This window comes from Thamnophis sirtalis, unplaced genomic scaffold (assembly GCF_051295495.1).
Source record: "Thamnophis sirtalis isolate CommonGarterSnake01/CBP01778 unplaced genomic scaffold, rThaSir2_p1.2 scaffold_2, whole genome shotgun sequence".
Taxonomy (NCBI): Eukaryota; Metazoa; Chordata; class Lepidosauria; order Squamata; family Natricidae; genus Thamnophis; species Thamnophis sirtalis.
In genome coordinates, this window is record NW_028261382.1 from 11,244,003 (window position 1) to 11,268,122 (window position 24,120).

Consider the following 24,120-nt stretch of genomic DNA (forward strand, 5'->3'; position numbering starts at 1 on the left):
ACCCAGTTCCTGCAACCATTCTTCACCTGTTTTAGCTTACAGTCCCCAAATCATTTTTGCTGCTCTTCTCTGAACTCTTTCTAGAGTCTCCACATCTTTTTTACACCTTAAAATAAATAATGATTTAAAAAAAAACACTCCTTGCAATATGCAAGAGTAGGAAAACCTTGTTGCAGTGAGGATGGCCACATTTCTAAAAAACAAAATTAGCTTCCAAGGATCAGCTTTCTGCTAATATAGCCAACATATTTATCCTTTGGGGCTTTGTGGATTTGTATGGAAGTTAAAACAAAGGCATTAAATTTAATAGAGGCTTAACACATTATACCACACCACAACGGTGGCTCAGTGGCTAAGACACTGAGCTTGTCAACCAGAAAGGTTGGCAGTTCAAATTCCTAGTGCTGCATAACGGAGTGAGCTCCCGTTACTTGTCCCAGCTTCTGCCAACCTAGCAGTTTGGAAGTACGTAAAAATGCAAGTAAAATAATAGGGACTACTTTGGTGAGAAGGGAAAAGTGTTCCGTGCACCTTTGGGGTTTAGTCATGCCGGCCACATGACCACGGAGACATCTTCGGACAGCGCTGGCTCTTCGGCTTTCAAACCGAGATGAGCACTTCCCCCTAGAGTCGGGAACAATTAGCACATATGTGCGAGGGCAATGTTTACCTTTAACACATCTGCTTGGCTTATTATTTTTCGATGCATGCAGAAACTCTGCCCCAAACATACTGTCCTCGTGCTGTATTTTATATTTTGGCAGCATATTTTGGAGTTCTCTTGTCTTATGTTACAGATATTCCAAGATTAGGTACATATTTTCCTGGGCTTGTATTTTGTTTTCACTGTTATTCTATATGGCTTCAACTATTTGCAGATTCCCCTCCCTGCATGCTGACACTTATTAATCTCCCTTCTTGCCACATAGATACGTAGGTAATAAATAATCCTTCTTGGAAGGGAAATTACAGTGACAGCACATAGTCCCAATGTGTAATGTTTTCTTTCTTTCTTTCTTTCTTTCTTTCTTTCTTTCTTTCTTTCTTTCTTTCTTTCTTTCTGTCTGTCTGTCTGTCTGTCTGTCTGTCTGTCTGTCTGTCTGTCTGTCTGTCTGTCTGTCTATCTATCTATCTATCTATCTATCTATCTATCTATCTATCTATCTATATCTATTTTCACATTCTTGATGCTTATCTGTTATTCCTGATGGGTTATGTCTGCTCCACTTGTTACACCAAGAATTTATTTATTTATATTCCGCCATTTTTATTTTTACAAATAACTCAAGGTGGTCAACCTATCCATCACACCTTACCTCTCCTATTTCCCCTCACAACAACCACTCTGTGAGGTGGGTTGGTCTGAGAGAGAGTGGCCCAAAATCACTCAGCCGGCTTTCATTCCCTAACGTAGGATCAGAACTCAAACCTTCTGGTTTCTAGCCTAATTCCTTACCAAATTGCCTCCCTTAAATTACCTTCCTTTGTGCTCTTATAAAAAAAAGCAGTGGGACCTACTGCCTTAATCTTGAAACTTTCAACAAATCCCTTCAGTTGTTGAATTGTTGTTGTTGAATCCAATTCTTTTCAGTTACAAAGGAATGGAAACTTTGCAATACTTTTCCTCACCCTTCTTGCTGGGTTTGAAGCACAGTTTACACCCCAATTGGCTTAATAGTTCTTTTTTCGCCCAGATCACTGAGAATGTACGAGCTATAATGGGACAGTGGTTAGAATGCAGTATTGCAGGCGAACTCTGCCCACTGCTAGGAGTTCGATTCCTGACTGGCTCAAGGTTGATTCAGCCGTCCATCCTTTCGAGGTGGGTAAAATTGGGGGAAATCTGCTGACTTGTAAACCACTTAGGGCCGTAAAGCACTGTGAAGCAGCGTATGAATCTACAATAAGTGCCATTGCTTATGGTCCCTTGATTGCATGGACACACAACTTCTATTTCAAGGAAACAATTCCTTCTCCCCCATTCTTGCAATGGATAAAAGCAAGTACGTAGAAGAGGCTTTTACTTCATCAAAATAAGGTATCATGCAGTAGAGCCATGATGGCAAACCTGTGGCATGAGTGCCAGAGGTGTCATGCAGAGCTCTCTCTGTGCGCAAGCACGCAGACACCAGTTGCATTTTCTGGTTTCCATGCACATGCGTGCCAACCAACTGGCCTTCCCCGGTGCCAGAAAACGGCCTGAAAAATGACCAAAAACAGGTCCTTTTTGGGGTGTTTCTGGCTGTATTCCAGTCCATTTTGGGGGCGTTTTCAAGGCCATTTTCAGGCTGTTTTTGATCCCCCAAAACAGCCTGAAAAATGGCCTGAAAACTCCCCCCAAAAGGCATGCGCACACAGGCCAGCTGGATTTTGGGTTTGCAGCGCTCTGGCACATGCGCATATGCACACACATTCTACTTTGGGCACTCAGTGCTGAAAAGGTTCACCATCCTTGCAGTGGACTATAATAGCTGTAAACTGGATCAGGATACTGGCTTTAATTCTCTTCTCCCCCACCCCGCCTTCCTTCACTCCTTCAAGCATCATGTGCCCAAAAGAAGACATGGCTTTAAGTCAGAGAATTTATAAACGAGCAATGCCTAAAAATCAGCCAAAGGAACAGGGATGGGCTTTTTCCTCCCGTCAAAGCCAGAGCCATGAATTAAAAATGGAAATTACCCACTACCAGATGCAATAACGGCCACAGTTGGTCAGCTTCGAAATGCATCTGGAACCTCTTCCTTTCGGCAGGCTCTCTGCCAGGCTTCATTAAGCTTCGCACCCAGGGACCGCTTCCACTACATATTTAGAGCATATCGATGTTTTCTGGCTGAACGTGCGCCTCCCCCCACGGCCATAAATATCAACATCCCTCCCCATAACTCAGGGCCAGAATGGGAAGGCGGCAGGTTTCGCCAGGGTGCCACAGCCTTTAGGAAGGTAATGAGGAGAGCAGAAACGCAGGGCACTTTAAAACCTCAATTACAACCAGAGCACCGTTTTACATTTTAACTGGTACAGATGGCAGGCAGTCCAGACTGATTTACCGGCCTCTCCTGGGTAAGGGGTGGGGTGGGGGTGTTTTCAGTTATGTATGGTATTTTTCACACCAGATAGGCAATAGCAATAGCAGGTAGACTTATATACCGCTTCATAGGGCTTTCAGCCCTCTCTAAGCGGTTTACAGAATCAGCATATTGCCCCCAACAACAATCCGGGTCCCCATTTTACCCACCTCGGAAGGATGGAAGGCTGAGTCAACCTTGAGCCGGTGAGATTTGAACAGCCGAACTGCAGAACTGCAGTCAACTGAAGTGGCTGCAGTACTGCACTCTAACCACTGCGCCACCTTGGCTCTTGCCCCATTAGGACCGTTTGCTGCCTGTGCAGGCAATCCATGTAGTTAAAGACTAGCTGAATAGAGACCTTCTTTGGACCTAAAGGTTGGTGCAGTTCTGCTGTAATAGGAGCACAAGGTTTTCAAAGGGGGAAAAAAAAATCAAGACAGTCCAGTTGCCCTTTGAAAAGCACCTCTGGGAATTCCTTCCAAGCTAAACTGCAAGTCAACCCAACTGAATTTGCCAAAGCTCATTCCCATTTCCATGTGGGCAGCTCCATGGCTTTCATCCTGAGGCTTCATCCTCGTGCCTATGACTCATAGACCTGCCACCTGCAGCTTGTATTTAATTTATGTTATTTAAGCAATTGATATGCTGATCCACCTTGCTGGGATGACCTGGGGCAGCTATCAGAGGCAAAACACAAACAGCAGCAATCCAAGGCAGTTCAAAACAAGTACAACAGCCATGAATATATATTACTCCAGAGGCTCCAAATGAAACTCTTCCCATTTCCCAAAGGACTGACAGCAAGCAACTGACCAACCAACCAGGCTGGCCTAACCAGGTGCTTTCAATGCTCGAGGTTACGTTTGCTTCCAAATGTAGAATACAACGTACAACATATAGCTATATGAAAGCAAGTTGACCCGATAGTGTCTAAAGCTTTGGGTTTGGCTAGTCTAGAGAAAAGAAGAACTAGGGGTGACATGACAGCAGTATTCCAATATTTGAGGGGCTGTCGCAAAGAAGAGGCGGTCAAATTATTCTCCAAAGCACCAGAAGGCAGGACAAGAAGCAATGGATGGAAACTAATCAAGGAGAGAAACAACCTGGAATTAAGGAGAAACTTCCTAACAGTGAGCACAATTAACCAGTGGAACAACTTGCTTTAAGAAATCATGAGCACTTCATCATTGGAGGTTTTTAAGAAGAGGCTGGAGAGCCACTTGTCTGAAATGGTATAGGGGCTGGACTAGAAGACCTCCAAGGTCCCTTCCAGCTCTATTCTATTCATTCATTCTAAATATATTAATCCCACACCAGTGGCGAAATTCAATTTATTTTACTACCGGTTCTGTGGTGTGGCTTGGTGGGTGTGATTTGGTGGACATGGTAGGGGAAGGCTACTGCAAAATCTCCATTCTCTCCCCACTCTGGGGCCAGTCAAAGGTGGCATTTGCCGGTTCTCCGAACTACTCAAAATTTCCGCCACCGGTTCTCCAGAACCTGTCAGAACCTGCTGGATTTCACCTCTGCCCCACACTCCAAAGATAGGGGACAAAGTTCATGGAGTAAGGAGCCTCTAAATCAGTGGTTCTCAACCTGTGGATCGGGATCCCTTTGGGGGGTCGAACGACCCTTTCACAGGGGTCGCCTGAGACCATCGGAAAACACATTTTTTCAAAAAAATACGGAAAACATAAAATAATTTTATGGTTGGGGGTCTCCACAACATGAGGAACTGTATTAAAGTGTCGTGGCATTAGGAAGGTTGAGACCTACTGCTCTAGATGAGAAGAAGAATGGGCAATGGTCCCATCCTTACTGAGATGACAACCTGGAATATGTTTTGAGAATGCAAAGGGAACCATCAACCCTTCATCCAAATATTACCTGCACTAGACTCACCTTGCAAGTGGCAATTCTTAGAACCTAGCTTGACTAATTATAAAAAAAAAAAAAGCAGGATGGAGCCTACCTTGCAACAGGTGTCCAACCTTTAGGCTGAACTGGATATTCAAAAAAGGAAAAAGGAAATGTCAAACTGCTCTAGAATTGTGACCAAGAAAACAATATTGATGGTCTCCAAAACCACCACCCGCTGAGATCATCTCAAGGGAAGTTTTACCTTCCCGTCCCCTCTCTTTAGTGGATGCATAGTCAGATCAGAAAACCCGTCAATTTCCATCTAGCTGATGCCATCTCATCTTTACAGGAATAGGAGAACCAAATCCCAGCATCTTACCAGCAAACCGTTGGAGCCATGCACGGTGACACAACGAGAGAAGGTGTGATGGATAGACATATCTTTCACGTAGGTAGGAGGATTGTAGCCTCCCTTCTCATCCACGTCTTGAGCCATGTGGAAATGAATAGGGTAGTTCCCCAGCAACTGCTGGCCCATATGCTTCAGCTCCAGGCCTTCCATGTGGACCGATTTAAATCCATACTCAATCTAGAAAACAAGAGATAAATATGGAATGAAAATCTCTGAACTTGCATCTTTAAGTAGGTTATTAACGCACAGCCACCGCGCACCATCAAAGGGCATCCAGATCAGTGGTGGGTTTCAAATTTTTTTAGAACCTCTTCTGTAGGTGTGGCCTGCTTTGTGGGAGTGGCTTGCAGCCATGTGACTGGGTGGGCATGGCCAACTTGTAAAATGTGGTGAAACTCACTTAACAATGTTCTTGCTTAGCAACCAAAATGTTGGCTCAGAAATTCTGACATTGAAGTCTTAAAGCTGTCAAGTTACAAGACCCTTGCACCCCTAACCCTTCAGAAAAAAAACCCCAGGGGTGTTCAAACTTGACAGCTTTAAGACTTGTGGACTTCAACTCCCAGAATTCCTCCTCCAGTCTTATTGGCTCAGGAACTCTGACATTCTGAGCCGCCCTGAGTCCCCTCAGGGAAAAGGGCGGCATACAAATAAATAAACTATAAACTATAAACTATAAACATTGAAGTGTGCAAGTCTTAAAGCTGTCAAGTTACAAGGCCCTTGCACCCCTAACCCTTTAGAAAAAAAACCCCAGGGGTATTCAAACTTGACAGCTTTAAGACTTGTGGACTTCAACTCCCAGAATTCCTCCTCCAGTCATGTTGGCTCAGAATCTCTGGCATTTGAAGCATGCAAGTCTTAAAGCTGTCAAGTTACAAGACCCTTGCACCCCTAACTCTTTAGAATAAAAACCCTAGGGGTGTTCAAACTTGACAGCTTTAAGACTTGTGGACTTCAATTCTCAGAATTCCTTCTCTCACCCTTCATCTTGATGATGTGCGGATGGGCAGGGGGAGGGAGCTGGAACCGGTTCTAAACAGCAATGTAGATTTGTGGAACCTCTTGTATAGAAGAGGTTAGAACTGGCAGGAACCCACCACTGATCCAGATCAGGAGTGATATACACTTACCTTTCCTACCAGTTTGCAAATGTGAGTGCACATGCACTTTTATGGGAAAAAGGGCCTAAACGGGATGCCATCGAGCTGGGCGCAGGTGGTCAAAGCCACCCCTGATTTCTGCTAGCGATTCGCCCGATCCAGTGCGAACCAGTAGAATACCACCTCTGATCCAGATCAAATTAAGTCATTTTAAATAATGAGGATTGTTTTTAAAGGGAAAAAAATTGAAGCAAGGACTGAATTCTCCCACAAGTCCATTGGAACTCATGGAAACAATTGAGCTCAGGCTGCATTTAAAAAAAGTTAATTGCGGATTTCAGACTGCTGGTACCCTCCAGATGTGCTGGATGACAAGGAGGGTGGAAGGGGCTTGGAGTTGTCATCCGGGCCTTCAAAATATTCCAGACTGGAAGATAGTGATATCGGCACTTTGTGTGATAGGGGAAAAAGCAAAGTTGGAGGATGCAGACCAGAGGTGGGTTCCTACCAGTTCACACCAGTTCGGTAGAACCGGTTCGTCAAATCTACCGAACCGGTTAGAAGAGGTTCCACCAGTGGACCCGGAAAGCAGGCCACACCTACAGAGGAGGTTTCAAATTTTTTTGAAACCCACCACTGACACACACATACATGCACACACAGACTCACACAGAGAGAGAAAGAGAAAGAGAAAGAAAGGAAGAAATAAATAAAGAAAAAGAGAGAGATGAAAGAAAAAAAGGAAAAAGGGACAGAGAGACAGAGAGACAAAAGGAAGGAAGGAGAGAGAGAGAGAGAGAGAGAGAGAGAAAACACATGGCCGGCAAGCCACTCCCACCAGGTCACATGGCTGGCAAGCCACTCCCACAAAGGAGGCCACACCCACAGAGTAGGTTCGAATTTTTTTTGAAACCCACCACTGATGCAGACAAAAAAGGAGGAAAAAAGCTACAAGAAAAGAACTTCCAACTTTGTTCGTTTACAGATACAAGCATGAAATAGAATGTCCCTTTGAACCTGAGTAAACCGTAGCAGCAGGGGTGAAATCCTCCCAATTCAACCTGGTTCGACTGAACTGATAGGGATGATTGTCCTTGGTTCTGTGAACCGGTAGTAAAAAAAATGATCGTGTGGCTCAGCTGTGAGCCGTGTGATCATCGGAACCATTTTTTCCCACTTTTTAAAGCATTTTTTTCCTGCCGGTTCAGGAGAATAGGCAGGAAAAAAATGCTTTAAAAAGTGAAAAAAAGTTCGCCATGCCCACCCAGTCACATGACCCCACCACCACCAAGCCACGCCCACAGAACTGGTGGGCAAAAAAAATAGATTTCACCACTGCATAGCACACCGTACTTCTGCAGAATCAATTAAATCTATTTTTTATTTTTAAAAAAAGTGTAATACTTTCCAACCAGATTTATGCTATTTTAAAGGCTTTAGCTATTGTATTTATTATTTTGCATTAGTAAATAAAACCAATTTTGTTGTATTTATTTTGTACAATGATAACAAAAGGCTATACTATAGTAATGAGAATTTCCTGCCTTACCCGCAAAAGGAACTGAAGAGTATATAAATTCTTCCTCCCATTTCCCCCCACAAAAGCCTTGTGAAGTAGATTGGTATGTGACTCCCTATCATCTTCTTTTAAATAGTTCTGGTCATCCAACTCTAAAGTTAACATTTCTTTCTGTTTCAAGGAAAAAGTCTCAAAGGGGTTGGAAACAGAGCTAGCAAAAGTCTTTCCTTTGACCAGAGCAGTCAATTTTGCCATTTCTGCCGTGTTATTTTATGCTTTTGATACAGAGAAGACCTCCACCAGCCAAGGAAGGGAACCAACAAGCCGTACCTTGATGTGGCCACCAAAAGTGTCGAAATCGAAGAAGGAGCACAGATGGGCATTATAATTGTAACATCTCCTCTCCATCTCTCCCTTCACCAGAATGTTCCGGGTTAGCAGCCCGACTTCCGCTCGCATGTCAACTCCATCAATTATCTCTCCGGTGTGAAGGTACTTGGCTTTTCCTAGGGGAAAACGTAACAGTCAGGGTGTCACAAAAGGGACAAGATTAACGTAGCGGGAGAGATTCAAAGGGAAACAGATCCGCATGATCAACCAGTTAGCCATGGTGGTGCAGTGGTTAGAGTGCAGTACTGCAGGCTACTTCTGTTGACTGCTGGCTGCCTGCAATTTGGCAGTTCGAATTTCACCAGGCTCAAGGTTGATTCAGCCTTCCATCCTTCCGAGGTGGGTCAAATGAGGAGCCAAAATTGTTGGGGGCAATTGGCTGACTCTGTAAACTGCTTAGAGAGGGCTGGAAAGCACCATGAAGCGGTATATAAGTGCTAAGTGCTATTGTTCTGGCCAGGAACCCTTTCTAAAAGTTGGAAAGAGCCAAGAGGTCTTGCGAAGAAGACAAGAAGCAGCAAAGGATGGGCAAATCCATTGTCCTCAATAAACTGAATCCATTTTCTAAACACATACCCATACCCATACAAAAAAACCTCAAACTTTATGCCTAGATCACGAAGACCTATCAGAGTCTTACCACATTTTACCATATAAATATTTGATTCTGCCTCTCTCTATACACTTAATCTCAATTTATGACCTCAATTGAGCCCAAAATACCTGTTGTTAAGCAAGATAGTTGTTAAGTGAGCTTTGCCCCATTTTTCAACTTTTCTTGCCACACTTGTTGAGTGAAACACTACAGTCGTTAAGTTAGTGATGCAGTTGTTAAATGAACCTGGCTTCTCCATTGACTTTGCTTCTCAGATCAAGTGATCACATTATGTGATCACTTGATCCCAGGCCATTATGCAACTGTCACAACTACATGCCAGTTGCCAAGCATCCAAATTTTGATCACATGACCATGGTCGTTAAGTTTAAAAAATAGTCACTGTTTTTCATTACCATTGTAACTTTAAATAGCAATAGCACTTATACTTATATACAGCTTTACACTGCTTTACAGTCCTCTCTAAGTGGTCAGTAAGCATATTCAGCAGAGTCAGCCTCTTGCCCCCAACAATCTGGGCCCTCATTTTAACCACCTTGGAAGGATGGAAGGATGGGTCAACCTTGCGCCTGGTGGGATCTGAATTACCAAATTGCAGGTAGCCAGCAGTGAGCAGAAGAAGTCTGCAGTACTGCACTCTAACTATTGTGCCACCTCAACTCATTGTCACTAAATGAATAGTTAAAAGTCAAGGACTATCTGTACTTCCATTGCACCTGGTATCGGCGAGTTTTGTGACTTTACAGGGTAACAAGGTGGATTTTTAAAGACAAAACCAGTGGTGGGATTCAGCCGATTCGTACCTATTCGGGAGAACCGGTTGTTAACTTTCTAAGCACTTCGGAGAAGCGGTTGTTGGAAGAAATCTTATTTTGTTTTTTCCCACTTTACTGGGCTAATCCTGCAAGGAAGGAAGGAAGGAAACATTCTGGTGTTGTTTCTAGCCTGATCTTTAGTGCCCTGCTTACAGAAACTGCCTCTCCACTTAACCCTTATTGGATTGTAACAGCTAAGGCGAAGTGCCCATCGAAGTGAGTGATGCTGAGTTGGCCACACTCACCCAGTCACAGGACCACCAAGCCACGCCTACCCAGCTGGTCATTAAGGCAGAGAACCGGTTGTTAAATTATTTGAATCCCACCACTGGACAAAACAAAACAAAATTATATCTAAGTGAATGATGCCAAAAGTTTAAAAATATCCCAAGCAGTCTGTTCTCTTTGGATAAGGGTTCTTTGCTCAAACACCCACCGCCCTGATCCAGAGAAGGGAATTATAAAAACATCCACCTGGAAGCGGCAATGTTTTTTACGCTAGCCTCAGCATTCAGAAGCTATCTGCCCAGACCTGCTAAGAATGTTGTGGCAAGAATGTTGAATGTGTAGCAAGAGGTTCCTTGACATCTCATGTGCTGGACCTTGTTTACACTGTGCGTTTTGCTGATTTGACACAATCTGAGATAAGGGAACAACCACAGGTGGTTTGAGGTGAGTTTAGCTAGGTATGTTTTTCTCCTTCAGAAACGGTGATGCCGTGTTTATTACCACAGCCATTAACTTTAAAGGAATTGCCTTGTTTGATGGTGAACATACCCACAGCAAAAAATGAGTTTATTTAGAAGTCATGCCATCAGAGTGGTAGCTAGAACTGTCCACGGTGTCCTGCATTAAATAATCCAACCACATCCATGAGCATCTCTGGATACCCACGAGAAATAGCTGGAGAGAGTTGGCGTGTTTGCATTTCTCCCCGATCTGACTTTGGGCTCTTTAATTATGCCTCTGGTTTTGTTTTTGTTTCTTCGTCCTTGAAGGCCAATCATGTTTATGATTCAAGCCTTCTGCTTAGCTGAGATTTGCACAAAAATCTCACAGAGTTTCAATATTCGGAGTACATGTTGAATGGAATAAATGACATGCAATTCCCGACGTACAAAACAACAGAAATGAAGTAGCACGCAGAGATTTTTCCATATTCTGCAGGTGTTGTAAAATCTGCATCACTCAAGGCCTTACAGCTTGATATTTTTTTCTTGGAATAAAAGAAAATGGATCCATGATGGGTTTTAAAATATTTTTTACACAAAATATGCATTGCTCCTGCTTATTAAGATCACCTCTGAAAGAACTGGTTCAAGAGGTGAAGACAAAAGAAAAGTGTGGAAGGAAGCATTCTTACTCCTTAAAGGCTTTCGCTGAAAGAATTCAATCAGGAGGAGAGGGAAAATAATGAGGGCAAAGTATTAATTTCCTTCCTAAACTTTCCTCCAGAGTTCACATTTCAAAATATGTGTATCCCGTGGAAAGAAAATGTGCCACAAAGAAGAGGGGAACAAACCTATTCTCCAAAGCACCTGAAGGCGGGACAAGAAGCAATGGATGGAAATTAGAAGAAGGAAACTAGAACTAAGGAGAAATTTTCTGACAGTGACAACAATTAATCAGGCTTGTCTTTAGAAGTTGTGGGTACTCCAATGCCAGAGGATTTTAAGAAGAGATTGGACAACCTTTTGTCTGACATAGTATAGGGTTTCCTGCTTGAACAGAGGGTTGGATGTACTTTCCAACTTTGTTATTCTGTTATTCATGTTTTTGGTCTGGTTGTCCCATACAAGTGAGTTGTTTTGAACTATCCAGGTCTTAAAAGAAAGGAGTAGAATTCTAGTTTATTCAGTAACAGCTGCTGAAAAGCAATTTGTGTTTTGGTTATCTGATTGCATAGTGTCAGTTTTCAGTGGGTTTTTTTTTAGCCATACATTTTGGGAGGCACAATCTTGGCATTTTAAATGTAGCTCAACCCACGTGCCTGGGAGAAGGGAGGGAACCAGAAGCCACTGGATTCTAAGAAAGGTTTAACATGAATAATGCAGAAGAAACCTACAATAGCAGGACTCCTATGCACATAACATTGAGAAGCACACATTAAAGGCAGGCCAATTTGCATTAGATAACAGCGGCAGGAAGCTGCCAACTGTACAGAACACAATGAGACAAAAAACATCTTATCCAGATCAGCAATAAATCAAGCTCTTATATCTAAGGGTGAAGCCTGGTACACCGAAAAAGTCTTTCCTGTGAATGCAGAAGATCGCAAATTCACTTCGCAAATTGCCAAGAAGGGGGATCTGTAAAAAATCTGCAGATGTATTTAAATCTTCTCATGATGCCCAAACATTTATCTTGTGGGAGCTTTATCACTGGAAGCTTTACAGGAAGAGACTGGACATTGCCATCTGTCAGAAATGGTGTAGGGTCTCCTGCTTAGGCGTGGGGTTGGACTAGATGACCTACAAGGTCCCTTCCAACTCTGTTCATCTGAGCTTGTTTGGAGGTTAGATAGATAGATAGATATTTTATTTGTATGCTGCCCTTTTCCCTGGGGGGACTCAGGGCGGCTCACAGTTCAGGGGGAGGGAGGACAAACCATGTTAAACACGTAAAACAATACATCGTTAAAAGCACAACATTCATACAATTCGGGTGGGGTCAATATCTTTAACCTCAGGCCTGTCGGGACAGCCAGGTTTTAAGGGCTGTGCGGAAGGTCTGGAGGGTGGTGAGGGTACGAATCTCCACGGGGAGTTCGTTCCATAGGGTCGGAGCTGCCACCGAGAAGGCTCTCCTCCGCGTGGTTGCTAGTCGACATTGACCGGCTGATGGAAGTCGGAGGAGGCCTAATCTATGTGATCTTATTGGTCGAGTGGAGGTAATTGGCAGTAGGCGGTCTCTCAGGTACCCAGATCCAATACCATGCAGGGCTTTGTAGGTGATAAGTAGCACCTTGAAGCGTACCCGGAGATCGACAGGTAGCCAGTGCAGCTCGCGGAGGATAGGTGTTGTGTGGGTGAAACGAGGTGCACCCATGATCGCTCGCTCGGCCGCATTCTGGACTAGCTGAAGTCGCCGAATACTCTTCAAGGGCAGCCCCATGTAGAGCACATTGCAGTACTCCAGCCTAGAGGTCACAAGGTTCTAGCAGGGGAGTGCAGCTATCGTATACCCTTGACCGAAGATCGGTACACTCCTTCTATCTGGGATGGTCGTCCTCTTCCACCGAGTGCGCAGCTTCGGGAGGGACGCACATGGAGCGGTGAGGAAGGAAGGGGACACCTGCCTAGCCAGCCAGATCAGCTGAATCAACCCTGGTGATCAATGGGGTGAACCAGATGTCGCAGCCAGATCGCCCTCACATCCATTCTGTTCATCTGTATTGAAACTCTCTATTGGATTTTACCAATCCCTTGCAGAATTCTCGAAGGACTAGCCAGTCCAGCTGAGAAATTCTGGAGGATGATATTTGTCCGTATGCTGGAGGGCGCTTATTTTGCCCTATATAGACACTGGCATGCGATATTATTGATAGACTTCCTCAAGGCTTTATTCTTGAGCAATTTAAGCTGCTAATTTTTTTATAAATGCACGCAAAAGCTTTTGCATTAGGAGAACTGGACAAGATAAGTCAGAGGGATGCATGGCTTTCCCCAGGCTGAAGATCAAAATTTAGCCTTGGAGTGGTATTCCAGCAATCATACCCTGCAAAGCAGTGTCTGGGACAAGACAAAATTAAAGATTGGCCTGGTTTGCATTTAATTTGTTAAAATTAAATATCATTAAGGTGAGAATGCTCCAGTCAGGTACTTAATCGCTTTCTTCTTTCATCAAACTAAAAATAACTTCTTAGGATCAACTTTAGAAGATCTGGGGCACATCACACAAGGCTTTTGCGAAATGCATGTTGCTGTGAAACATCAGGCTGGAACATAAATCAATTTAAAAAAAAAACTTTTTAGAATTATCCATCTGGAGACGCGCCATCCTGGTATGGAATTTTCTGAACCACGCATTCAGAGGAAGTAGCTCATAGTAATCAAAACATTTCAGATATTTATCTTTATAATAAGCACTACTCATTGCTTGCTTTACTTCCTATCTACCCATCTGCATGCATTACGTGATCATGCCATAACCTGGTTTCCGAACGAAACCATTTTCACACGGCACTGGATGATAAGCCAGCCAAATGAGCCCAGTTCTCACAAGATGCTCAGCCACAAAGCAATTAACTAAATGATGTATTTGAGACAAATGGATCTGCTAAACCTGACTCACTTCAGTGGGTTGAGTGAACACAACTATGGGTGTGTTTGAACTTCAAACGGTTCTGAAGGGTGAAACTGCCGTTGAAAACAAGGTAAACATTTCTCCCGTCCAGTTGTGTCTGACACTAGGGAAGTACCTATCTCTGGTTCCTAGCCAAGGTGCTTCCATGGTTCATGTAGCTGGCATGACGATATGCTGAGGCTACAGAATGCTATTATCTTTCCATCAAAGTGGTACCTATTTATATACTTGCATTTGCATGCTTTCAAACTGTAGGAGGGCAGGAGCTGGAGCAAGGAACAGGAGCTCACCCCATCATGGGTCTCGAACTATCTACCTTCTGGTCAACAAGCCTTAACCACTAGGTCACTATGTCCCCCCACCCCCAAAAAAACCCTGGCGTTATTCATTTTTAAAGAAGATACAGTAGACAATCGGGGCTGTAAACCAACCCTCCATCTGACTTCAGACATCCCATACATTTTACACACTGTTAGGATTCCTACGGATTTAAGGTAAACCTTTGCAGAAATCTATGGAGAATCCACTTTGTGTAACCCTGTTCAGAGTCCAAGATATCGGCAAAGGCCAAACTAGAAATAGCCCCCATCAGAGCCTGAATCTGAACCAGAGCTGGAGCTGACAGAGATTGAAGGGACGGCTTCATTGAATTTGGAGGAATGTGGGGAGAAGCGGGACAAGGCAGCCCAGGACCCCTCAGAATTAGGACGGTTTGTCAGCAGGGAGGAGCAGGGGGAGGATGACCGAGAGAGGGCAAGCAATGGAAATGAGGAGCAACTGAGCTCAGGCGATGAGCAAGGACTGTCTCCTCCTGATCCCTGAGCATGGAGAGTGGAGAGAAGATGGGAACAGTGCAGGCCAACCTGAAGACTCAAGAGGAGAGCGCCCCACCCCTCTTCACAAGGCACACTTGTGGACTGAGATTTAAGGAGATGCTGTAGGGAGGGGAGTTTGTCGGGAACAAACACTGAATTTGTAGAGTTTGGTGTGCTGGTAGAGACATTTGGACTGCTTGCTTCTTCAGACTTCGTGGATCCAGTGCCTTGTTCCTGACTTTGTGCATTCATTGTTTCCCTGTTCCTTTACTTTGCTGGACTGGGTGCAGCCAGAGGCTGCCATGGGTCTGTGTGTGCGCGCTTTGCTCTGGGACTTGCCAAGAACGTGGGAGTGTTTTTTTGGGGGGAGTTTGGAGCATTAAAGGGGCATTTGAACTCTCAGCTGGCTGTGTGACCTTCGTGCTTTGTCTCGCAGTCATCACAAGCCCTCTATAAAAACCAGGCTAGTCTATCTGATCATTTTGCCTGCCAATTTATTCGCCGTTTTTCTCTCTTATGTGAAAAGGGGGCATTGCATCATTTCTTTCCACGTACAAGATTTTAAAGCAGCCTCACCTCCACATAGTTACAAGTCTAAAGATAACGGCAGGGATTTTAGGTTTTGTTTGATCTCCTTTTTCCCAGAACCTCCCTTCCTGCTTTCCTGCAGCCCTTTGTCTGCCTTTGCTCCGAGTCTCCAATTCAGCAAAGTCCGGATACAAAGCATCAAAAGCATCGAATCCTTCACAGAAAGTGGGGGGTGGGGGGGTAGGGAAATCTCAGAGCTCACCCATGTCAGGAAAACCCAAATCTGATGCAAGATAGGAAAACTGCAATATCTCAAAATAAGGGAGGTATTTCCTTTCACCCAGTTGCCTGGCATGGGAATTGAAATCTTACATGGTCTTCTGAACTTCGACCATTTGTATACAGGCTGTTTAGAAAACAAAATCATCCTACGTAATTGATGCCCGACCAGGTCTTGTTCAAATTTTATTTTATGAAAGAAAACTTTCCTTAGAAGATGCTTTCCTTGTGACATTCTTGCAATGGCAACCCAAGTTTCAGCATAGCAATCATGAAAGGAAATGACACTGAATGTTGCTGTGGGACAGGAGCATTGAGGAAGGAGGTTCAGGAAATCGCTCCTTCGTCAATAATAGCAATAGCATTTAAACTTATGTACCACTTTGCAGTGCTTTACAGCCCTCTCTAAGCAGTTTAGAGAGTCATCCTCTTGCCCCCAACAATCTGGGTCCTCATTTGACCGACCTCGGAAGGATGGAAGGCTGAGTCAACCTTGAGCCTGGTGAGATTTGAACTGCCAAATTGGAGGCAGCCAGCAGTCAGCAGAAATAGCCTGCAGTACTGCCCTCTAACCACTGCACCACCATGGCTAATATTTTGACTTTCTCTTCCCACAAGGAAACTCAGGCCGAGAGAAGGCTGCTGATACCTGGTCATAGTCACTCATGCCCTAGTCACCTGCTGGGTGGACTACTGTAATGTGCTTTACATGGATCTGCCCCAGTGATGGGTTCATAACCGGTTTACTACCGGTTTGCTGAGCCCGCACTGAGAAACTTTCAGGAAAGCCTTGCCAGCTGCAGAACTTTCTCCGACAGGAGGCCAAGGGCGACATGCGCAAGGGAGGCGAGTCAATGGATGACATCCCTCTCCCCCCTCCCAAAATAAGACCTGGTGCCTTTTTGGTGGCAAAAAATATATAAGACAGTGTCATGTTCTAGGTGTCAGGCCTGCATTTATATTCCTTTTAGAATTTTGGCCTGCCACACTTTCTCTTATTTCATTATGCTGTTTCTTTAAGTATAGTCAATGGGAGGGGGGATTAGAAGGAGTAGGTTTTTGGAATGTATTGTTTTTCATTCTTTGTTAGAAGCCAAGGTCATCCTTTGTCTCCACACCAGTACACCTGGCTGGAAGAAGCTGGGCATGGACGCCAGCATGAAAGAAGGAGATTGGACCATGTGATGGATTGTGGGTGTGGGGACAAGATCATGAACTTTTAGCTTGGTGGGATTCTGATGTAACTTCCAGAGTTGGGACCCCACAGCTATGTGCCAACATGCCTGCTTTATTAAATTGGAACTTTAAGCATAGTTTTGCCTTCGATTCTGATTTGATTCTACATGGCATTTCGAACGCTGATACTAGGTTTACACTCTGGTGCGCCATTTTGGTGGGAGCCGACCTAGCAGCTGATTGGCTGGCCGCCTGACAGCTGAAGGATAAAAGGGAGCTGTCAGACGGAAGCCTCAGCTGTTGCCTGTCACTGATCCCGTTTCACTGTTAGCTTGTTATCGTTGTAGGAATAAACTTGTTAGCCTTTATTCCTGTCTGCGTTTCAGTTATTTGGCAACCCCCACAGTTCTCCGTACAGAACAAACGGGGTCTTATTTTGGGGGAAACACGGTAGTCAAAAAGTCATCTTAAATGAGGCAGTGGTGAAGATGCCAATGGGCAAACCGCTAGTTTCCTTCACTCGTGGGGATTTTATTTTTCATCGGGTCGTGTAACACGCTTAGCTTTAGAAAGAAAGAAGAAAGTAAGGGAAAGTTGGCATGTTACAAAGCCCAGGCCTTCTGCATCGTCATCATTTCTAAAATTACTCCGGGATCTAAAACTGTCCTGCAGATATTGTTGAGAAATAAAGATAGCAGGTAGCTACAACTTAGTGCTTTCTGGTTGGAAGGATGCCAAGGGAAGGAAACAAAAATAAGACAAGGATAAGATGGATGGATAGAAACCAACCCTGGGTGACTGGTAGCTATTTGCTTTTTGATAATATTCTCAGCCATCCCCATCAAGTCTGTTAGTGGGGTTTTTTTTGGTTGGTAAAGAGATAACTTTCCTCTCATTGCAGCTACTTTATGGGAATGAACAAAACAGGCCCTCCGATGCCAGATGTCTAATCTGTTTTGATGGCTTTCTTGAGTTGAATCATTGATGTTAAATTGCCTTAATTTTAAAGAGTTAAAAGTAGATTGGCAGGAAGGAGGAAGGGGGGGGGGGTGACCGCACTTCTTAACAACCAATTTAATGGTCTTTGCTACTGACAAACAAAAGAGGCTTGATTCCTTGCTGATCCTCCGGGAAGCTGTTTATACCACAAATTTAAATTGCTCTAAAATAGTTCCCTTCCTTCAGCAAGTATTCGGTGTGCAGAATATGAAAAATATTGCTGTCTTAAGTTTACTGGTAGAGACACGTGGTGGCTCAGTGGCTAAGACGCTGAGCTCGTCGATCAGAAAGGTTGGCAGTTTGGTTGTTCGAATCCCTAGCGCCGCGTAACGGAGTGAGCTCCCAGGTATGTGCGAGGGGAACCTTTACCTTTAAGTTTACTGGTAAAGGTATTTATTGTAATCCTACCATTCCGGAGAAAGCCTTAGAAAACTGGGTAATTTTTTTCCCCCTGGACCACAGATCCACGCATAGCTTTGGCTCTTTAAAGTCGCCAGCTCCCCAAATGCAAAGCAATCAATGGGAAGAGCAAAACAGCAATTAAAGAGAAATTTCCTAAGAGTGGGAACAATGAGCCAGTGGAACAGCTTGCCTCCAGAAGTTGTGGGTGCTCCCTCACTGGAGGCTATTAAGAAGAGATTGAACAGTCTCTTGTCTGAAATGGTGGACGGTCCCCTAAGCAGGGGTTGGACTAGAAGACCTCCAGTGTCCCTTTCAACCCTATTAGTTTATTATTCTTGGGACAAGCAAAAGGAAGGAATTCTTTAAGCATTTCAGGTTAACAGAGTCGGAAGGGACCTTATAGGTCATCTAGTCCACACACACACACACACGCTCAAGCAGGAGACCCTACACCATTTCTGACAAATGGCAGTCCAATATCTTCACAAAAGTCTCAAGTGATGAAGCTCCCACAACTTCTGAAGGCAACTTCTGTTCCATGGGTTGATTGTTCTCACTGTCAGAAAGTTCCTCCTTATTTCCAGGTTGAATCTCTCCTTGTTCAGCTTCCATCCATTATTTCTTGTCTGGCCTTCAGGGGCTTTGGAAAACAGGTTGACCCCCTCCTCTGTGTGATAGTCCTTCAAGTATTGGAAGGATGTTATCATGTCTCCCCTGGTCCTTCTCTTCACTAGACTAGCCATGTCCAGTTCCTGCAACCATTCATCGTATGTTTTAGCCTCCAGTCCCCTAATCATCCTGGTTGCTCTTCTCTGCACTTTTTCTAGAGTCTCAACATCTTTTTTTCTCTCCTCCCTCTTCAGCTCTCTCCCACCACCCTCATTTTCAGATACATCAGGAGTTTAGGACAGACATTCAACATTCCACTTTCTTTCTACTATCTCTGGATTATCTTTGAGGGGGGTCACATTTAGCGTGATTTTTTTGCTAATCATGTAAATGTTGCTGGAGAAAGGAGGAGGACAAAGAAAATAGAACTATAGAGACACTTTCTCTACAGAGAAAATGCCTGCCATCTTTAGTCATGAGGCTATGATGCATTTCAAAAACCAGAAAAAAAATATTTTCCTTGGCATAAGTCTCCCACTTTCTTTCAGCCCTGGCAAACCACAAGCCAAAAAAGCTGTATTTCCTACTGAACCACTTGCATCAGAGTTAACGGGATTCATGATTTAGGGATGAGCAGTACCACGACAGAGGTAGGGGAGGATCCGATCTCCCTTTCTCCTCTTCTCGTGCGGCCCAATTTCATTGCAAAGTCACAGACCCATCAACAGTCTCATTCTGCATTAATCCACTGGCTTGACTGATGACTCAAAGCTCTAGGTGGCTAAAATATGGTTTTGGAATAAGCTGCAATTGAACGGGCTCGCTTACAGGCCGAAGGAAAGGAAGAACAATGGTAACAAAATATTAGAGTTAGAAGGGACCTTGAAAGGCTTCTAATCCAACCCCCTGCTCAAGCAGGAGATCCTATGCAACTTCAGACAGATGGTTGCCCAAACTCTTCTTAAAAACCTCCAATCAGGGAGCAGCCACAACTTCTGAAGGCAAGCCAAGATCATGAGCACAACGGAAGAGTCCAATTGTAGAGCATGTAGTGCCTTGCTCAAATTATCTGAATAACTTTACATCTATTCTGGAAGGTAGGAAGGATTGCCTTTTGCAGGATTGTCTGAGACGTGTGTGTTTCTGTGTGTGTGGCATGTTCCTTTGAATCAGTGTGAGTCCTGGTGACTGCCTGTATTGCAGGCTGACTCCCTCCACAGGCAGGAGTTCAATCCTGACCAGATTAAGGTTGACTCAGCCTTCCATCCTTCCGAGGTCGGTAAAATGAGGACCCAGATTGTTGGGGGCAATAGGCGGATTCTCCGTAAAGCAGTGGCCCCCAGCCTTTTGGCCACCACGGACGGGTTTCGATTTCGATTTTCGATTTTATTGTATTTCTATGCCGCCCTATTCCCAGAGGGACTCAGGGCGGCTCACAAACCAAGTCGGGGGGGGGGGGGAACAAAAAGAAAAAAAAAAGAAAAACAACAGACAACACAACACCACAATTTTAAAAACAATCAACAGCTATACCATTTGAGGGGGGACAGGAACTCATCAGCCCCAGGCCTGTCGGAACAGCCAGGTTTTTAAGGCTTTGCGGAAAGCCTGGAGGGTGGTGAGGGTCCGAATCTCCACGGGGAGCTCGTTCCAAAGGGCTGGAGCAGCCACAGAGAAGGCCCTCCTCTGGGTGGTAGCCAATCGGCATTGGCCAGTGGATGGAATTCGGAGGAGGCCTAATCTGTGTGATCTAATGGGTCTTTGGGAGGTAATTGGCAGCAGGCGGTCTCTCAAGTACCCAGGTCCAATACCATGTAGGGCTTTAAAAGTAACGACTAGCACCTTGAAGCGTATCCGAAGACCATAGGCAGCCAGTGCAGCTCGCGGAGGATAGGTGTAACGTGGGTGTACCGAGGTGCACCCACGATCGCTCGCGCGGCTGCATTCTGGACAAGCTGAAGTCTCCGAATGCTCTTCAAGGGCTGCCCCATGTAGAGCACGTTGCAGTAGTGGGTTCCGTGAAGAAAGGTTTTTCTGTGGATCAGAGGGGACATTGTTTTGTGTGCTGCCTGCATCCCACAGATGGGGCTTCACTTGTTTGTATGGACTGGTTTCTGGCATGCTGTGGACCAGTGCTGGTTTGCAGACTGGAGTGGGAGGGTGGGGACCCCTGCCATAGAGCACCATGGGGTGATATATAACTCTAAGTGTTATTGCTATTGTACATTGAGGACAAGAGATTGGTTATGTAACTTAATATTTAGTAATACTCTCAGCCCCAAAGTTACCCACACAAACACAGGACAACAGCTCTCCTTCAAATCACAAGCCATCCAGCCTCACCTGCCACTTTGATTTCGTTGGGCTTGCAGGCTCTGCAGGGCAAGATCTCAAACTCTTCAGCTTGGTGCATGGAGTAATCAGTGCTGGCCACCACGATCTTGTCTCCCACTTTCCACGACTGCACATTGTCAGCCAGCCTCAGGATTGTGCTGTTCACGTTGGTATCTACCTTCATGGTAAGCTTGGGTCTTGCTGAAAAGCCAACGAGGGAAAGAAAGTGGGTGAGGGTAGGAAGCACAGAGGAACCTCCCCGGTGCCTCCTCTCTAATTTCTCCATGGCCCAAACATGTTTCTTACTCACAAAACAAGGATTTTGGAAAGATAAGACAGCTGTTCTCAACCACAAGCTAAATTTGTGTGTCTTCCCCTTATTAAGGAAGCACAGTAAGTGTTGTTGTTATGTAGCTACCATCTACCGCATAGATGATTATAATCAGGAAGTTGTCGTTATTATTGTTGTTTATATACACACGGAGTTTGCCTCCATAGGTTGTGAATGCTCCAACATTGGAAGTTTTTAAGAAGTCTCTCAACACTGTCATATTATCTACTAAAACTGTATTACTATTATTCTTCCCCTTTCTTCCTAGTACCTACCTCTTCCCACTTATTGCTATAACCATGTTGCTTGTATCTTTAAATTTTATATTTTTTTATTTGTTTCCTAGTATAACTTGATTGCTTATTAGTAACTTATGACTATCACTAAGTGTTGTATCTTATGATTCTTGATGAATGTATTCTATTTTATTTTTCTTTATGTACACTGAGAGCATCTGCACCAAAGACAAATTCCTTGTGTGTCCAACCACACAGCCAATAAATAATTCTATTCTATTCTATTCTAGTCTAGTCTAGTCTAGTCTAGTCTAATGATTCTTGATGAATGCATTCTATTTTATTTTTCTTTATGTACACTGAGAGCATCTGCACCAAAGACAAATTCCTGGTGTGTCCAACCACACAGCCAATAAATAATTCTATTCTATTCTATTCTATTCTATTCTAGTCTAGTCTAGTCTAGTCTAGTCTAGTCTAGTCTAGTCTAGTCTAATGATTCTTGATGAATGCATTCTATTTTATTTTTCTTTATGTACACTGAGAGCATATGCACCAAAGACAAATTCCTTGTGTGTCCAACCACACTTGGCCAATAAAGAATTCTATTCTATTCTATTCTATTCTATCCTATCCTTATGATTCTTGATGAATGCATTCTATTTTATTTTTCTTTATGTACATTGAGAGCATATGCACCAAAGACAAATTCCTTATGTTTCCAACCATACTTAGCCAATAAATAATTCTATTCTACTCTACTCTACTCTACTCTACTCTACTCTACTCTACTCTACTCTACTCTACTCTACTCTACTCTACTCTACTCTACTCTACTCTACTCTACTCTATTCATCATGGAAAACAGTGTGAGGTTGCCCTATCTTCCATTCCACCTCCTTGACAAAACCCCGAGGAGGCAAAAGAGGCTCTGTATGGAGGGTAGCCTATTGAATGCCATTCATATAAAATAAAATGCCAGAAGAAAATATTCCATGCAAGTAGAAAGCTAGCCTGACAGGGTAACATAGATTTCACCTTGCTGTACTTGCTTTCCGTCTGCAGTTTTTTTTTTCTAAAGAAAAAAAAAATCAAACGCACACTTAGTGTGTAGCCCTTTATGCCATCCTAGGACTCCGTCGCGCTCCATATCCTTTTAGAGTCAGGCCTTATATGCTCTCTATTTCAACAGCTGCATGAGGACTAGCAACATGATACAGAGAATGCAAAGCCAAGTTGGATGTAGAAAGCGTTCGTGTGGCAGAAGCTGCTGCAGAAACCCCAAAGTTTTAGACTTGTGCCAAAAAACAACAACAACAAAAAAAAAAAAAACACCAAACAGACCTGCATTTCTACTTAAGCCTCTGAGGTAAAATCTTGCTGCCTTCAGAATATATAGACCAGTAGAGCAAATTTCGGAATAGTTTCCTCCCAGTTATACTCTGTGCTCAACTTTCGAGAATGAGTCACCTACCCGGTTGACCACATAAGAAGCGCACTCTGTAGTTATGACAGCCTTTCTCCGTCTGCTCTGGGCCGCGGCAGAAAAACCTATAATCATGGCCCTTTTTGTACAGGACTTCAGTTGCCAGTTTCATTCCCTCAAGTGTGACCGCCTGGGAGGAGCAAACACAATAATAGCCAAGCGTATGATTATCAAGAGCAACAGCTGGTACAACAACAACTGGAAGTATATAGGCTCAGCAACACTTGTAGAGAGGGAGGAAAAACAAGCATTTTCTGCCCGGTAACTTCTTATCTAAATCATTGCAATGAGTTGAGAAGAGGAATTTACCTCGAAGCGCAACCCAAAGCACCATTACAAACAGAGAATTCGTATTTTCCATGATCTCCACTGGGTCCCCCAGGTCTGAGATCACCATATGAGCCTATCAAGCAGTTATTGGCTTTGGACCACAGTTGTGGAAAACCCATCCGTGTCTCCATCTTAAGATCATCATGAGAGGCTTTGTGCTCTAGAACATTCCAAGGCAAATTCCTTACACTTAAAATGGATGTTTTTTTAAAAAAATGGGGGCCCCTAAATGTTCTTCTGAAATATATGTGTGTGTGTGTGTGTGTGTGTGTGTGTGTGTGTGTGTGTTTTTATTTGTGCTGATAAATAAATAAAGGGAGACTTTTATCAGACTTATTTATCAGCACAAATAAAAAAACACAAATATAACAAAGGCAACAGTAAAAATATTGGGTTTCTGTCGTGATGGACTCTTGTGACGAGCCGATTGACAGATGATGGAAGCAGTTAGCTTCCTCCCATAATTGGGGCTTACCAGGGGTTGTAAAAATCTAATATATATATGTG

The 24,120-nt window shown here is 43.9% G+C and overlaps 1 protein-coding gene across 1 annotated transcript in view; it reads right to left on the minus strand.

Moving 5' to 3' along the window:
- Positions 1 to 24,120, minus strand: part of CEMIP (cell migration inducing hyaluronidase 1) — a 77,944-nt gene that overhangs the window by 29,255 nt on the left and 24,569 nt on the right. The window contains exons 9-12 of the mRNA XM_087704275.1: positions 23,272 to 23,413; positions 21,240 to 21,431; positions 8,293 to 8,468; positions 5,308 to 5,517 (exon numbers count right to left, since the gene is read on the minus strand). Coding sequence (XP_087560401.1) covers positions 5,308 to 5,517; positions 8,293 to 8,468; positions 21,240 to 21,431; positions 23,272 to 23,413 — 720 coding nt within the window. The remainder of the gene's footprint in view (positions 1 to 5,307; positions 5,518 to 8,292; positions 8,469 to 21,239; positions 21,432 to 23,271; positions 23,414 to 24,120) is intronic.